Source organism: Pristiophorus japonicus, chromosome 20 (assembly GCF_044704955.1).
Source record: "Pristiophorus japonicus isolate sPriJap1 chromosome 20, sPriJap1.hap1, whole genome shotgun sequence".
In the NCBI taxonomy this organism is placed as follows: domain Eukaryota; kingdom Metazoa; phylum Chordata; class Chondrichthyes; family Pristiophoridae; genus Pristiophorus; species Pristiophorus japonicus.
The window spans coordinates 88,182,543-88,197,555 of NC_091996.1; the positions used below are offsets into that span (position 1 = coordinate 88,182,543).

Genomic DNA, 15,013 nt, shown 5'->3' on the forward strand with positions numbered 1-15,013 from the left:
GTGCCACCTTTAAGTGGATTGTTTTACTGATGATCTCATGGGCTGAATCTCAAGCAAGATTTACTGTCATCTTTAAATAGGAGTGGAGGCCCAGCAGACTACTGTTCTGTGCTAAAATACAAACCACCAATTTCATACAGATGCGTAGCCATCTGCTGGTAGGAGTGTAGTACTGCCTCGGTTAAAAAAGAAACTGTTCTTGGCTAAATAAAACCCGTAAAGGAGGGGGAAAATGCAACTGTTTTTTAATCTGTTCTGCTGACCTACACGACAAGCAAGGATCAACATCCTTCTGTGTTTCTGATCACTGAATTTCATGCTGCAATGCCTTGTAGTTCTTTCGAGGTCTTGCTTTGTCTGTGTGAATCAGCAGCGTGTAGCAGTGCTTTGCACCCCTGAGCAAACTGCAGGAGAGCACTTGAATGTATTTCTGCCGTGTTTTTGTGTCGGCACACTGAAATGTTGCTGGGGCATCAGGAAGGAAATGGCCAGGCTTTATAAATTCAGAGACTATTTCCTTCCCTGGATGAAAGGACAGGGAGCATCATTTAAAAAAAAATACAAAACAAACACCGTGCTGTTAGGTCTAAGTTTTATTTACAACTTAAAAAGAAAAATTGATACACATGACGCTCTAAATTAATGAAATGCCTGACGTAATCTTCCTTTCATGAAGTATCTTGTGAGTGCTGTGGTTGTACCTGAACACGAGTGCTGGATCACTACAGACTCTTGTCTGCTCCCGTGTGGCGCATTGCATCATCATCAAAGGCAGTCCCTCGGAATCGAGGAAGACTTGCTTCCACTCTAAAAGTGAGTTCTCAGGTGACTGAACAGTCCAATACGGGAATTACAGTCACTGTCACAGGGGGGACAGACAGCCGTTGAAGGAAAGGGTGGGTGGGACTGGTTTGCCGCGCGCCCCTTCTGCTGCCTGTGCTTGTTTTCTGCACGCTCTCGGCGACGAGACTCGAGCTGCTCAATGCTCTTCCTCCACTTAGGGCAGTCTTTGGCCACGGACTCCCAGGTGTCGGTGGGGATGTTGCATTTTATCAAGGAGGCTTTGAGATGTCCTTGAAACGTTTCCTCTGCCCACCTGTGGCTCGCTTGCCATGTAGGAGTTCCGAGTAGAGCGCTTGCTTTGGGAGTCTTGTGTCAGGCATGTGGACAATGTGGCCCGCCCAACGGAGCTGGTCGAGTGTGGTCAGTGCTTCGATGCTGGGGATGTTGGCCTGGTCGAGGACGCTAACGTTAGTGCGCCTATACTCCTAGGGGATTTGCAGGATCTTGCAGAGACATCGTTGGTTGTATTTCTCCAGCGATTTGAGGTGTCTACTGTATATGGTCCACGTCTCTGAGCCATACAAGAGGGCGGGTATCACTACAGACCTGTAGACCATAAGCTTGGTGCCAGAATTGAGGGCCCGATCTTTGAACACTCTCTTCCTCAGGCGGCCGAAGGCATTGCAACATGAACGTGTCACGGTAAATGGGGGAGGGAAGAGAGGAGGTCCCCAGTGTGGCAACAGGCGACATCTGTATGTAACGCTACAAAATGTTTTTGTTACGACGCAGCATGATCAACGTTCAGCCCTGTATTTCAATAGAAGACTCAGCGGGCGCCCTCGGGGTACTTCCCTGTTATGTCATCGCTCCACCATTGGCGGCCGTCCCTTCAGCAACCCTGAGCTCAAGAATTTTCGCCCTAAAGATTCTGAGGGGGATTGACAGGGTAGATGCTGAGAGGTTGTTTCCCCCTGGCTGGAGAGTCTAGAACCAGGGGTCACAGTCTCAGGATAAGGGGTCGGCCATTTAAGACAGAGATGAGGAGGAACTTAGAAAAATTAGAGGTGATCTTATTGAAACATATAAGATTATGAGGGGGCTTGACAGGGTAGATGCTGTTTCCCCTGGCTGGAGAGTCTAGAACCAGGGGGCACAGTCTCAGGATAAGGGGTCGGCCATTTAAGATAGCCGAGGAGGAATTTCTTCACTCATAGGGTGGTGAATCTTTGGAATTCTCTGCCCCAGAGGGTTGTGGATGCTGAGTCTCTGAATATATGATATAGATTTTTGGAGTCTAGGGGAATCAAGGGATATGGGGATCGGGCAGGAAAGTGGAGTTGAGGTCGATGGTCAGCCGTGATATTGAATGGCGGAGCAGGCTCGAGGGGCCGTATTGCCTACTCCTGCTCCTATTTCTTATGTTCTTAAACCTCTCTCACCTTCTTTAAGTCACTCCTTAAAACCTCCCTCTTTTGGTCTAATACCTCCTTATGTGGCTCGGTGTCAAATTTTGTTTGATAATGCTCCTGTGAAGCACCTTAGGACATTTTACTACGTTAAAGGGGCTAGATAAATGCAAGTTGTTGTTGCCCGTTATTTCTTTAAATATTACCCCTGCTTTATGTCTCTTTGTGCATCATTCCTCCGTCTGAGAGAGTTGGCATGTGACCTGTTTCCAGGCCTTCACAAAAGCTAGGAGGTGACTGAATTACTCTCCAATTTCCCACCTTCTTCCCCCTGGGGAAGAGAAGAAGACTTTCATTTCTGTCGCGCCTTTCACGACCAGTGGACATCTCAAAGAGCTTTACAGCCAATGAAATACATTTTGAAGTGTAGTCGCTGTTGCAATGTAGCAGCCAATTTGCACACAGCAAGCTCCCACAAACAGCAATGTGATAATGACCCAGATCATCTGTTTTTAGTGACGTTGATTGAGATTGTCTGGCCCCAGAACAAGGGGGGCAACTCCCCTGCTCTTCCTCGAAATAGTGCCCGTGGGATCTTTTATGTCCACCTGAGAGTACAGACGGGACCTCGGTTTAACGTCTCATCTGAAAGACGGCACCTCCGGCAGTACAGTGTTCCCTCAGTACTGCACTGGGAGTGTCAACTTAGATTTTTAGATATGGAAGTAAAAGCTTCAAGTTTGGCAGAGATAGTCCCTGAACCTACTGCCCCAAGTGCAAACGCAAACAAATAGCCTCGCTTTCCTATGATAGATCAACATCTGGGTTGCCAACCTGTCGTGCAGGGAGCATAAAGTTCCGTTGGTTTGCCATAGCATCCTGTGCCCATGGTCTGCCAGCCGAGAGAATAGCAGCAGCTGTTTTTAACTCAATTGCAGGTGACATAATCCAGCCTGACACTCCCAGTGCAGTGCCGAGGGAGCCCTGCACTGTCGGAGGTACCGTCTTTCGGATGAGACGTTCTGCTCTCTCAGGTGGACGTAACAGATTCCACGGCCACTATTTCGAAGAAAGCAGGGGAGTTATCGCCGGTGTCCTGGGGCCGATACTTATCCATCAATCAACAGATAATCTGGGTCATTATCACATTGCAGTTTGTGGGAGCTTGCTGTGTGCAAATTGACTGCCGCGTTTCCCACATTACAACAGTGACTACACTTCAAAAAGTACCTCATTGGCTGTGAAGCGCTTTGGGACATTCTGTGGACGTGAAAGGCGCTATATAAATGCAAGTCTTTTCTTTATGAAAATGTTTGGGATATAAAAAAAAATCTGAATCTGTAGGAAATGCAAACTTGCAATTGCTGCATTCAGTCTCTTTGCACTCCTGGGTAACCGGTTGTTTACTGAAGGTGGCCTCTGCTGATACAATGTCCTTTGTTTCCTTCCAGATAATTACGTCGCCTGGGTTCAATGCAGCAGGAAGAAATGTGGGAAGTGGAGACGGTTGGGAGATGATGTGGATCCAGCGACCCTGCCAGAGGACTGGATATGCAGTCAGAATCCAGGTACTGAGTGATCCTTCCACAATAAACATGATGATGTTATTGCTCAGAATAGTCCGTCTTCAGTTTAAATTCATGACTGAAACTATTTTTAATTATTGTCATTAGAAGCAAACTCACCCATGCCTTTGTTACCTCGAGCATAACTAAGACCGCCTATTTCCACCTCTGTAACATCGCCCGTCTCCGCCCTGGCCTCAGCTCATCCGCTGCTGAAGCCCTCATCCGTGCCCTTGTTACCTCCAGACTTGATTATTCCAACGCACTCCTGACTTGTTAAGTCCTGACTCTAATGTGCTGACTTACACGAGATACATGCTGATGTCATGGTCACTCAGGACCTGCACCTTTAATTCATAGCTCTCCAGTCCTGCACCTGCCTGAGACCTCCGTTTATATACCTCAGTGGGACAGGTATGGAGTGTCTCCTGCAAGTGCACCCCTGGTGGTAAGGTATGCTTATTGTTACAGGTCATATCCAGTTACAGTCATGTATAGCATGGTAAGATACAGTTATATACAGTAATGTGAGATACATGATATGGCTGACCTCCCACATTCTACCCTACGTAAACTAGAAGTGATCCAAAACTCGGCTGCCCCGTGTCCTAACTCGCATCAAGTCCCGCTCACTCATCACCCCCTGTGCTCGCCGCCCTACATTGGCTCCTGGTTAAGCAGCGTCTTGATTTTAAAATTCTCATCCTGGTTTTCAAATCCCTCCATGGCCTCGCTCCCCCTCCCTATCTCTGTAATCTCCTCCAGCCCCACAACCCTATGAGATATTTGCACTCCTCCAATTCGGGCCTCTTGAGCATCCCTGTTTATAATCACTCCACCATCGGTAGCCGTGCCTTTAGCTGCCTAGACCATAAGCTCTGGAACTCGCTGCCTAAACCTCTCCGCCTCCCTACCTCACTTTCTTCCTTTAAGACACTCGTTAAAGCCTACGGGCTCGAAATTGGTGGACTTACCGTCCGCTGCCACCGAGTTTCATCGGCGGTCTCCCTGGTTTCTGGGCGGTCTCCCCTCCGAGCAAATTTGGTGGAGGTCTCCCGCCGGCGGGGAGAGAAGACCGCTGGGTACCGTTCGCTGGCGTTCACCGGCGTGCAATGCCCAGTAGAGTCCTCCCGTCCGCTGAGCTGCCAGTTTGGTCCGTGCGGTCCTCCGCTACAGCAGGGGAAAAGGCCGCCGCGTGGGAGCAGGTCTAACCTCAACGGTAAGTATGAAGACCTGAAAAGGTTAGTCCACTTTTCTTTATTTTTTTTGCAGGGGGTCAGGTGGATGGAGTCCCCTAAAGGATTTCTAGTGGGTTTTTTTTAACGTTTTAAACATTTTTTATTTCATCAGTTCCCCCCTCCCTGGGCCCGACTCAATCTTCGGCGATACTTTGCCGAGGATTGCATCTGCCAACTTTTTTGCCCACTCACTTAGCTCGTCTATATCCCGTTGCAGATTCTTTGTGTCCTCCTCACAACATGTTTTCCCACCCATCTCTGTATCATCAGCAAACTTAACTACATTACACTCGGTCCCTTCATCCAAGTCATTAATATAGATTGTAAATAGTTGGGGCCCCAGCACCGATCCCTGCGGCACCCTACTAGTTGCCGTTTGCCAACCAGAAAATGACCCATTTATCCCCACTCTCTGATTTCTGTTAGTTAGCCTTTCCACTATTCAGGCTAATATATTGCCCTCAACCCCGTGAACTTTTATCTTGTGCAATAACCTTATTGAATGCCTTCTGGAAATCCAAATACACCACATCCACTGGTTCCCCCTTATCCACCCTGCTCGTTGCATCCTCAAAAGACTCCCATCAAATTTGTCAAACATGATTTCCTTTCATAAAACCATGTTGCCTCTGCTTGACTGTATTATGCTTTTCCAAATGTCCTGCTACTGCTTCCTTAATAATGGACGCCTGCATTTTCCCAACGACAGATGTTCGGCTAACTGGTCTACAGTTTCCTGCTTTCTGTCTGCCTCCCTTTTTAAATAGGGGCATTACATTGGAGGTAAAATCCTTGTATTCATTCAAGATCCAGTTAGATAACATGATGGGATAAATCATGAAATAATACAGCGCAGAAGGAGGCCATTCAGCCCTTGGTGTACGTGTCAGCACTCTGATAGAGCTATCCAATTAAGCTCCACTTCTCCCCCACTCTTTCCTCATAGTCCTGCAAAGTTTCCTTTTCAAGTATATATCCAATTCCATTTTGAAAGTTACTATTGAATCTTCTTCCACCGCCCTTTCGGGCAATGCATTCCATATCATAACGACTCGTTGTATTCAAAAATCTCCCCTCATCTATCCCTTTGGTTTTTTTGCCAATCATCTTCAATCTATGTCCTCTGGTTACCGACCCTCCTGCCATTGGAAACAGTTTATCCTTATTCTCAGGTGGACGGGAAACGAAGACATAAAATGGGGCGAAATTCACCTGCTGTGTGCTTGCCGTTAGCGCCTCCAGGAGGGCTAACGGGGTGCCAAAGTGTTTCGCATGGTGGGGTGGGGCGTTACAGGCTCCCGCGAAATTGCGCGAGAGTTAAGGGAGGCACGAAAGCGTTAGCCCCTGATGGTAGCGCGCTGGGCCGCTGTGCCACCGGCAGTGACGTTATCGCCGTGCCTGGCGACCCCTTTCGCCCCGCGGCAGAAACTGGGCAGCGCCCTGTGAGGCCGCCGCGGGCGATGTCAGCGCCAGCCTCTCGGGTCGAGAACTGGGCCGCACTCCGCTCGTGCGGCGAAACTTAAACGATGGTCCGCACGCGGCCATTTTTTTTTGCCGACTTACCGGTCGGGCCTTTCTCTGTCGATTTCACGGGGTCCGTGCTGCGATCATGCAGCCCGGCACTCCATTTTGATGCCGGGCTGCGGCCACGGCAACCCCCAGTGGCCCCAGTGGAGGCCCAACAAGGGCCATGCAGAGCGCGCAGTGTCCCACCCCTTTAACAGAAGCTCAGCGCTCCGACGTTCGCCTGGGAAGTGCCACCGAGCTCGGCCCGAGAGGAAGTGGAGCGCGCGACATTGCACTCCACTTCCTGTCAGGGGCCGGTAAGCCCGATTTCGCTTCCAGGGCTGAACTTCTGCGACGGGCGTAGAATGTCCCGGCTTCGGAAAGGTTACCGCCCCCAACGATACGGAGCGATACGCAATTTCGGCTCCAAAATATTAATCAGTTCTACCCGTGCACTATTTCAAAGAAGGGCAAGGGGAGTCTCCCCGGTGTCCTGGCCAATATTGATTCCTCAACCAACATCACTAAAAAAAAACATTATCTGAGCATTATCACATTGCTGTTTATGGGATCTTGCTGCCACGTTTCCTCCATTGCAGCATAGGCTACACTTCAAAATATACTTAGCATCATCATCATCATCATAGGCAGTCCCTCGGAATCGAGAATGACTTGCTTCCACTCTTAAAATGAGTCCTTAAAATGGCTATACAGTCCAATATGAGAACCACAGTCCCTGTCACAGGTGGGACAGACAGTGGTTGAGGGACGGGGTGGGTGGGACTGGTTTGCCGCACGCTCCTTCCGCTGCCTGCACTTGATTTCTGCACGCTCTCGGCGACGAGACTCGAGGTGCTCAGCGCCCTCCCGGATGCTCTTCCTCCACTTAGGGCGGTCTTTGGCCAGGGACTCCCAGGTGTCGGTGAGGATGTTGCACTTTATCAGAGAGGCTTTGAGGGTGTCCTTTTTTTTTTTTGAAAGAACACTCGCTCCTTCGAGCCGGAATTGAACCAGCGACCTAAGGATGACTTTGCTTCGTATTCCACTCTAGTCCTCCTCTCTACCAACTGAGCTATCGGAGGAAAGCGGCTTGAGGGTGCCCTTGTAACGTTTCCTCTGCCCACCTTTGGCTAGTTTGTAAAGTAAGAATAATAAAGTACTTAATTGGCTGTAAAGCGCTTTGGGACGTCTTGAGGTTGTGAAAGGCGCTATATAAATCCAAGTCTTTTCTTTCTATAATGAGGGGAAGCTGATGCCCGAGTTGTACAGACACGCTGGTAAGAGATGCTTGTTATATCGAATAACAATGTTGAACTGTGTGTTGCAGACCTCCTGTACAATATGTGTGACCTACCAGAAGAGATCTGGGTTGGAAGAGAGAATGACATCATTTATGCTGAACTGGTTCCTGGTTCCATAGTGTGGGCTAAGCAGCTTGGATATCCATGGTGGGTTCATCAGTACAATGCACAGAGACCCTTCCTGTGTTTTTTTTTAGATGTTGCTGTTCATTTTCCCCCGGCCCCCATTTCATTACAGCCAAGAAATGGGCAGTGTTTAAACTAAAAATGCTTAAGTAGCACCACCTGAAAATTGTCTAGGATGCACACAAAATTTGTCCTCGCTCCTCAGTCATGGGATTCTGGTCTAAAAACTCAGTGGACCGAAATTGGCCCTTTTTATAGCCCCGTTAACACAGAACAAATGACAGCAAAATTCTTTCAGCAAACCAGCAATCACTGATTCCACAAACATGCAGATACAATAGGAATTGAAACACCTGAATCATTTAATGTATGATTTTGAAACGTATCACTGCAGTGTCTTAAAGCTACTCGTCTACAATCTATCATGTGCACGTTGCTTACCTTACTCCCACAAATATTTTTGATGTACAATTCTACTAGTAACCCTGACATTGTTTACCACGAGGTGCTAATGATTTATCCCCGGGATCAGACAGCGATAGCGACCCGCCTAGAATTACCCCCGGGATGCCGTGGGCGAAAACGGGTTTGCGTTGCGCCACTTACTTTTCGCCCCGGGCGGGAGCGCACGCGCCGATTATGTCATCGTCATACGGGCCGACCCCTTTTCAAGGCGCTAAAATTACCGCTCCGCCTGGGTTACCGCCCCGAGTGAGGCGCCACCAAATTTCGCCCCCTGTGAATGTTGGTATGGATTTGTGGCAGAGTTCTGATGAAGGGTTGTACCCAATGTTCCCGAGTGCGCGCCATGGCCGCACAGTGATCAGAAGGATCCCGTGCAGGCCGCTCACTGGTTTTTACATTGTAAACCCCGCGCATGGGAAGAAATGTAAAGGCACCGCGCATTAAAAGAAACATGCCGCTCAGAACACTAAGTGCAGCTTACAGGGACCATTGGTTGCAACTGAAATGTTAACTTTCCTTTCTCTTGTCAGATCCTAATTGACCTGCTGCACATTTCAAGCAATTTCAGCTTTAAAAAAAATAATTAAATCCCATTCTCAGATTTCCCTCGTTCCCCCCCCCCGCCCAGACCTTTAACGTGAGATCTGTAATGTATTTGATTCATGGGTTCTTTGCTTAAGAATTGATAGCAACACATTGCTATTAAGAACTAGTTGGTTTATCAGCAAAGGTTTAACAATCACACTACACATTACCAGTTCATCCACCAGGCTCACAACCACCTATCTCATTGTGGATTCCCCGAACCCAACTGGCTGGGGTTTTATTGAGTCTTGTGAACATCACTCCCAACTCAACAGCTCTACAACTATTTTGGTAACAACAGCTCTACAACTATTTTTGGTAACAACAGCTCTACAACTATTTCAGTTGAAACCATGAATCAAGTGCCCACTGATTAAAGGGGGGGGCACTAAAACTGATAAACTTAAACAAATTAAACTTTAGACATTAGTGAATCAAATTAAAATTTGGTTGCCGATGGTGCACTCCAGCCCCTCCGGCGCCCACCTCTCGCAGAAGGCCGCGAGCGTACCGGTGGACACCGCATGCTTCATCTCCAGGGACACCCTGGCTCGGCTGTAACTGCGGAAGAGAGGCAGGCAGTCGGGCTGAACGACCGTCCGCTGCCTGAACTGGTTGATGGCCACCTTGACCATGCCCAGGAGCAGTCCTACGAGGAGGTCTTCACAACAGCTCTACAACTATTTTAGAAACATAGAAACATAGAAAATAGGTGCAGGAGTAGGCCATTCGGCCCTTCTAGCCTGCACCGCCATTCAATGAGTTCATGGCTGAACATGTAACTTCAGTACCCCATTCCTGCTTTCTTGCCATACCCCTTGATCCCCCTAGTAGTAAGGATTACATCTAACTCCTTTTTGAATATATTTAGTGAATTGGCCTCAACAACTTTCTGTGGTAGAGAATTCCACAGGTTCACCACTCTCTGGGTGAAGAAGTTTCTCCTCATCTCGGTCCTAAATGGCTTACCCCTTATCCTTAGACTGTGACCCCTGGTTCTGGACTTCCCCAACATTGGGAACATTCTTCCTGCATCTAACCTGTCTAAACCCATCAGAATTTTAAACGTTTCTATAAGGTCCCCTCTCATTCTTCTGAACTCCAGTGAATACAAGCCCAGTTGATTTAGTCTTTCTTGATAGGTCAGTCCCGCCATCCCGGGAATCAGTCTGATGAGCCTTCGCTGCACTCCCTTAATAACAAGAATGTCCTTCCTCAGGTTAGGAGACCAAAACTGTACACAATACTCCAGGTGTGGCCTCATCAAGGCCCTGTACAACTGTAGCAACACCTCCCTGCCCCTGTACTCAAATCCCCTTGCTATGAAGGCCAACATGCCATTTGCTTTCTTAACCACCTGCTGTACCTGCATGCCAACCTTCAATGACTGATGTACCATGACACCCAGGTCTCGTTGCACCTCCCCTTTTCCTAATCTGTCACCATTCAGATAATAGTCTGTCTCTCTGTTTTTACCACCAAAGTGGACAACCTCACATTTATCCACATTATACTTCATCTGCCATGCATTTGCCCACTCACCTAACCTATCCAAGTCGCTCTGCAGCCTCATAGCATCCTCCTCGCAGCTCACACTGCCACCTAACTTAGTGTCATCCGCAAATTTGGAGATACTACATTTAATCCCCTCGTCTAAATCATTAATATACAGTGTAAACAGCTGGGGCCCCAGCACAGAACCTTGCGGTACCCCACTACTCACCGCTTGCCATTCTGAAAAGTACCCATTTACTCCTACTCTTTGCTTCCTGTCTGACAACCATTTCTCAATCCATGTCAGCACACTTCCCCCAATCCCATGTGCTTTAACTTTGCATATTAATCTCTTGTGTGGAACCTTGTTGAAAGCCTTCTGAAAGTTCAAATATACCACATCAAATGGTTCTCCCTTGTCCACTCTACTGGAAACATCCTCAAAAAATTCCAGAAGATTTGTCAAGCATGATTTCCCTTTCACAAATCCATGCTCATTTGGACCTATCATGTCACCTCTTTCCAAATGCGCTGCTATGACATCCTTAATAATTGATTCCATCATCTTACCCACAACCGATGTCAGGCTGACCGGTCTATAATTCCGTTTTCTCTCTCCCTCCTTTTTTGAAAAGTGGGGTTACATTGGCTACCCTCCACTCGATAGGAACTGATCCAGAGTCAATGGAATGTTGGAAAATGACTGTCAATGCATCCGCTATTTCCAAGGCCACCTCCTTAAGTACTCTGGGATGCAGTCCATCAGGCCCTGGAGATTTATCGGCCTTCAATCCCATCAATTTCCCCAACACAATTTCCCGACTAATAAGGATTTCCCTCAGTTCTATCTCCTTACTAGACCCTCTGACCCTTCTTATATCCGGAATGTTGTTAGTGTCCTCCTTAGTGAATACCGAACCAAAGTACTTGTTCAATTGGTCTGCCATTTCTTTGTTCCCCGTTATGACTTCCCCTGATTCTGACTGCAGGAGACCTACGTTTGTCTTTACTAACCTTTTTCTCTTTACATATCTATAGAAACTTTTGCAATCCGTCTTAATGTTCCCTGCAAGCTTCTTCTCGTACTCCATTTTCCCTGCCCTAATCAAACCCTTTGTCCTCCTCTGCTGAGTTCTAAATTTCTCCCAGTCTCCGGGTTCGCTGCTATTTCTGGCCAATTTGTATGCCACTTCCTTGGCTTTAATACTATCCCTGATTTCCCTTGATAGCCACGCTTGACCCACCTTCGCTTTTTTATTTTTATGCCAGACAGGAATGTACAATTGTTGTAGTTCATCCATGCGGTCTCTAAATGTCTGCCATTGCCCATCCACAGTCAACCCCTCAAGTATCATTCGCCAATCAATCCTAGACAATTCACGCCTCATACCTTCAAAGTTACCCTTTAAGTTCTGCACCATGGTCTCTGAATTAACTGTTTCATTCTCCATCCTAATGCAGAATTCCACCATATTATGGTCACTCTTCCCCAAGGGGCCTCGCACAATGAGATTGCTAATTAATCCTCTCTCATTACACAACACCCAGTCTAAGATGGCCTCTCCCCTAGTTGGTTCCTCGACATATTGGTCTAGAAAACCATCCCTTATGCACTCCAGGAAATCCTCCTCCACCGTATTGCTTCCAATCTATGTGCATATTAAACCCATTATAACTGCTGCACCCTTATTGCATGCACCCATAATTTCTTGTTTGATGCCCTCCCCAACATCACTACTACTGTTTGGAGGTCTGTACACAACTCCCACTAACGTTTTTTGCCCTTTGGTGTTCTGCAGCTCTACCCATGTAGATTCCACATCATTCAAGCTAATGTCATTCCTAACTATTGTATTAATCTCCTCTTTAACCAGCAATGCTACCCCACCTCCTTTTCCTTTTATTCTATCCTTCCTGAATGTTGAATACCCCTGGATGTTGAGTTCCCAGCCCTGATCATCCTGGAGCCACGTCTCTGTAATCCCAATCACATCATATTTGTTAACATCTATTTGCACAGTTAATTCATCCAGCTTATTTCGGATACTCCTTGCATTAAGACACAAAGCCTTCAGGCTTGTTTTTTTAGCACCCTTTGTCCTTTTAGAATTTTGTTGTACAGTGGCCCTTTTTGTTCTTTGTCTTGCATTTCTCTGCCCTCCACTTTTTCTCATCTCTTTTCTGTTTTTTGATTTTGTCTCCTTTTTGTTTCCCTCTGTCTCCCTCCATTGGTTCCTATTCCCCTGCCATATTAGTTTAACTCCTCCCCAACAGCACTAGCAAACACTCCCCCGAGGACATTGGTTCCGGTCCTGCCCAGGTGCAGACCGTCTGGTTTGTACTGGTCCCACCTCCCCCAGAACCGGTTCCAATGCCCCAGGAATTTGAATCCCTCCCTGCTGCACCACTGTTCAAGCCACGTATTCATCTGCGCTATCCTGCGATTTCTACTCTGACTAGCCCGTGGTAATGGTAGCAATCCCGAGATTACTACTTTTGAGGTCCTATTTTTTAATTTAGCTCCTAGCTCCTTAAATTCGTTTCGTAGGACCTCATCCCTTTTTTTTTACCTATATCGTTGGTATCAATGTGCACCACAACAACTGGCTGTTCTCCCTCCCTTTTTAGAATGTCCTGCACCCGCTCCGAGACATCCTTGACCTTTGCACCAGGAAGGCAACATACTCTCCTGGAGTCTCGGTTGCGGCTGCAGAAATGCCTATCTATTCCCCTAATAATTGAATCCCCTATCACTATCGCTCTCCCACTCTTTTTCCTGCCCTCCTGTGCAACAGAGCCAGCCACGGTGCCATGAATTTGGCTGCTGCTGCCCTCCCCTGATGAGTCATCTCCCTCAACAGTACCCAAAGCAGTGTATCTGTTTTGCAGTGGGATGACCTCAGGGGACCCTTGCACTACCTTCTTTGCACTGCTCTTCCTGCTGGTCTTCCATTCCCTAGCTGGCTGTGGACCCTTCTCCTGTGGTATGACCAACTCGCTACACGTGCTACTCACATCATTCTCAGCATCGTGGATGCTCCAGAGTGAATCCACCCTCAGCTCCAACTCCGCAACACGGTCTGTCAGGAGCTGGAGGTGGATACACTTCCCGCACACGTAGTCGTCAGGAACACTGGAGTCGTCCCTGAGTTCCCACATGGTACAGGAGGAGCATAACACGCGACCGAGCTCTTCTGCCATGACTTAACCTTTAGATAGGCAACAATAATGTTAAAGTTTACTCACTGTTAAAGAGAAGAAAGAAAAACTACTCACCAATCACCAGCCAATCACTTACCCATTTGGCTGTGACGTCACCTTTCTGTTTCTTTTTACTTCTTTTTTGCCTTCTCCCTGTAGCTGCACAAGTTCGCCTCACCAACCCCGGACTCGCGCTGCTCCAACTTTTTGTTGTAAACTAATAATCCAGTGCCCCCCCTCGTTAAAGGGGGACGGGGGGGGCACACTCCAAAAACTTTTCAAGTGGACCCTTGTTTGTTTTTTTTGGGGGGGAACTAAGAACACAAATTATACAAGTGCCCCCTGGTTAAAAGGGGGGCCGGGGGGGGCACTAAAGCCGACAAACTTAAACAAATTAAACTTCAGACACTAACGGTTCAAATTAACATTTGGTTCCCGGGGGTGATGATGCACTCCAGTCCCTCCGGCGCCCACCTCTCGTGGAAGGCCGCGAGCGTACCGGTGGACACCGCGTGCTCCATCTCCAGGGACACCCTGGCTCTGATGTAACCGCGGAAGAGAGGCAGGCAGTCGCACTGAACGATCCCCTCGACCGCCCGCAGCCTGGACCGGTTGATGGCCACCTTGGCCATGCCCAGGAGCAGTCCTACGAGGAGGCCTTCACAACAGCTCTACAATCCTGTGAGCATACTCGCAGGTGCATACATTACAAGATCGTTCATGCCCACCTGAGCAGGTAGACAAGACATCACCTGAATGACAGCATCACCAATAGTGGAGCCTTTCCTCCATAGTGTACAGAAGTGTCAACTCATGTCAGTGTTGTCCAACAGAAATTGCTGACTAGCCACAGACATGGCTGTGGTCACACTGCTAAAATTGTGTTTCTGCATTCAAATTCTGTTTTTAAAGACTGAGGTCAACTGTTGACTTACTGTATTTAGGTGGCCAGGGATGGTGGACCATGATCCTCAGACTGGGAAATACTTTATGTTCACAAACAACTCAGATCAGTTTCCGGTCAGTATGTCTCTACTGTCTCGTATAGCACTAAGCCACGGCCACCATAGGTTGCAGGTTCAATTCACGATCTGTGCAGAGTATTTGTTCTCTGGATGTGGGAGTTGGCTGGCGTATTTATTGTCCATTCCTAATTGCCCTGAGAAGGTGGCTATAGCAATTATTTTACAACAAAGTGGCTTGCAAGGCCACTTCCAAAAGTATTGAAAGTCAACCACATAACAACAACCTGTATTTATATAGCGCCTTTAACTTAGTAGGACGTACCATGACACTTCACAGGAGCGTTATCAAGCAAAATTTGACACTGAGATAATTTG

At 47.7% G+C, this 15,013-nt stretch overlaps 1 protein-coding gene across 2 annotated transcripts in view; it reads left to right on the forward strand.

The window, feature by feature from the left end:
* Positions 1-15,013, forward strand: part of LOC139232661 (zinc finger CW-type PWWP domain protein 1-like) — a 102,993-nt gene that overhangs the window by 54,519 nt on the left and 33,461 nt on the right. For both annotated transcript variants that reach the window (XM_070863121.1, XM_070863120.1), the window contains 3 exons: positions 3,644-3,760; positions 7,829-7,949; positions 14,618-14,693. In XM_070863121.1, the coding sequence (XP_070719222.1) occupies positions 3,644-3,760; positions 7,829-7,949; positions 14,618-14,693 (314 nt within the window). The remainder of the gene's footprint in view (positions 1-3,643; positions 3,761-7,828; positions 7,950-14,617; positions 14,694-15,013) is intronic.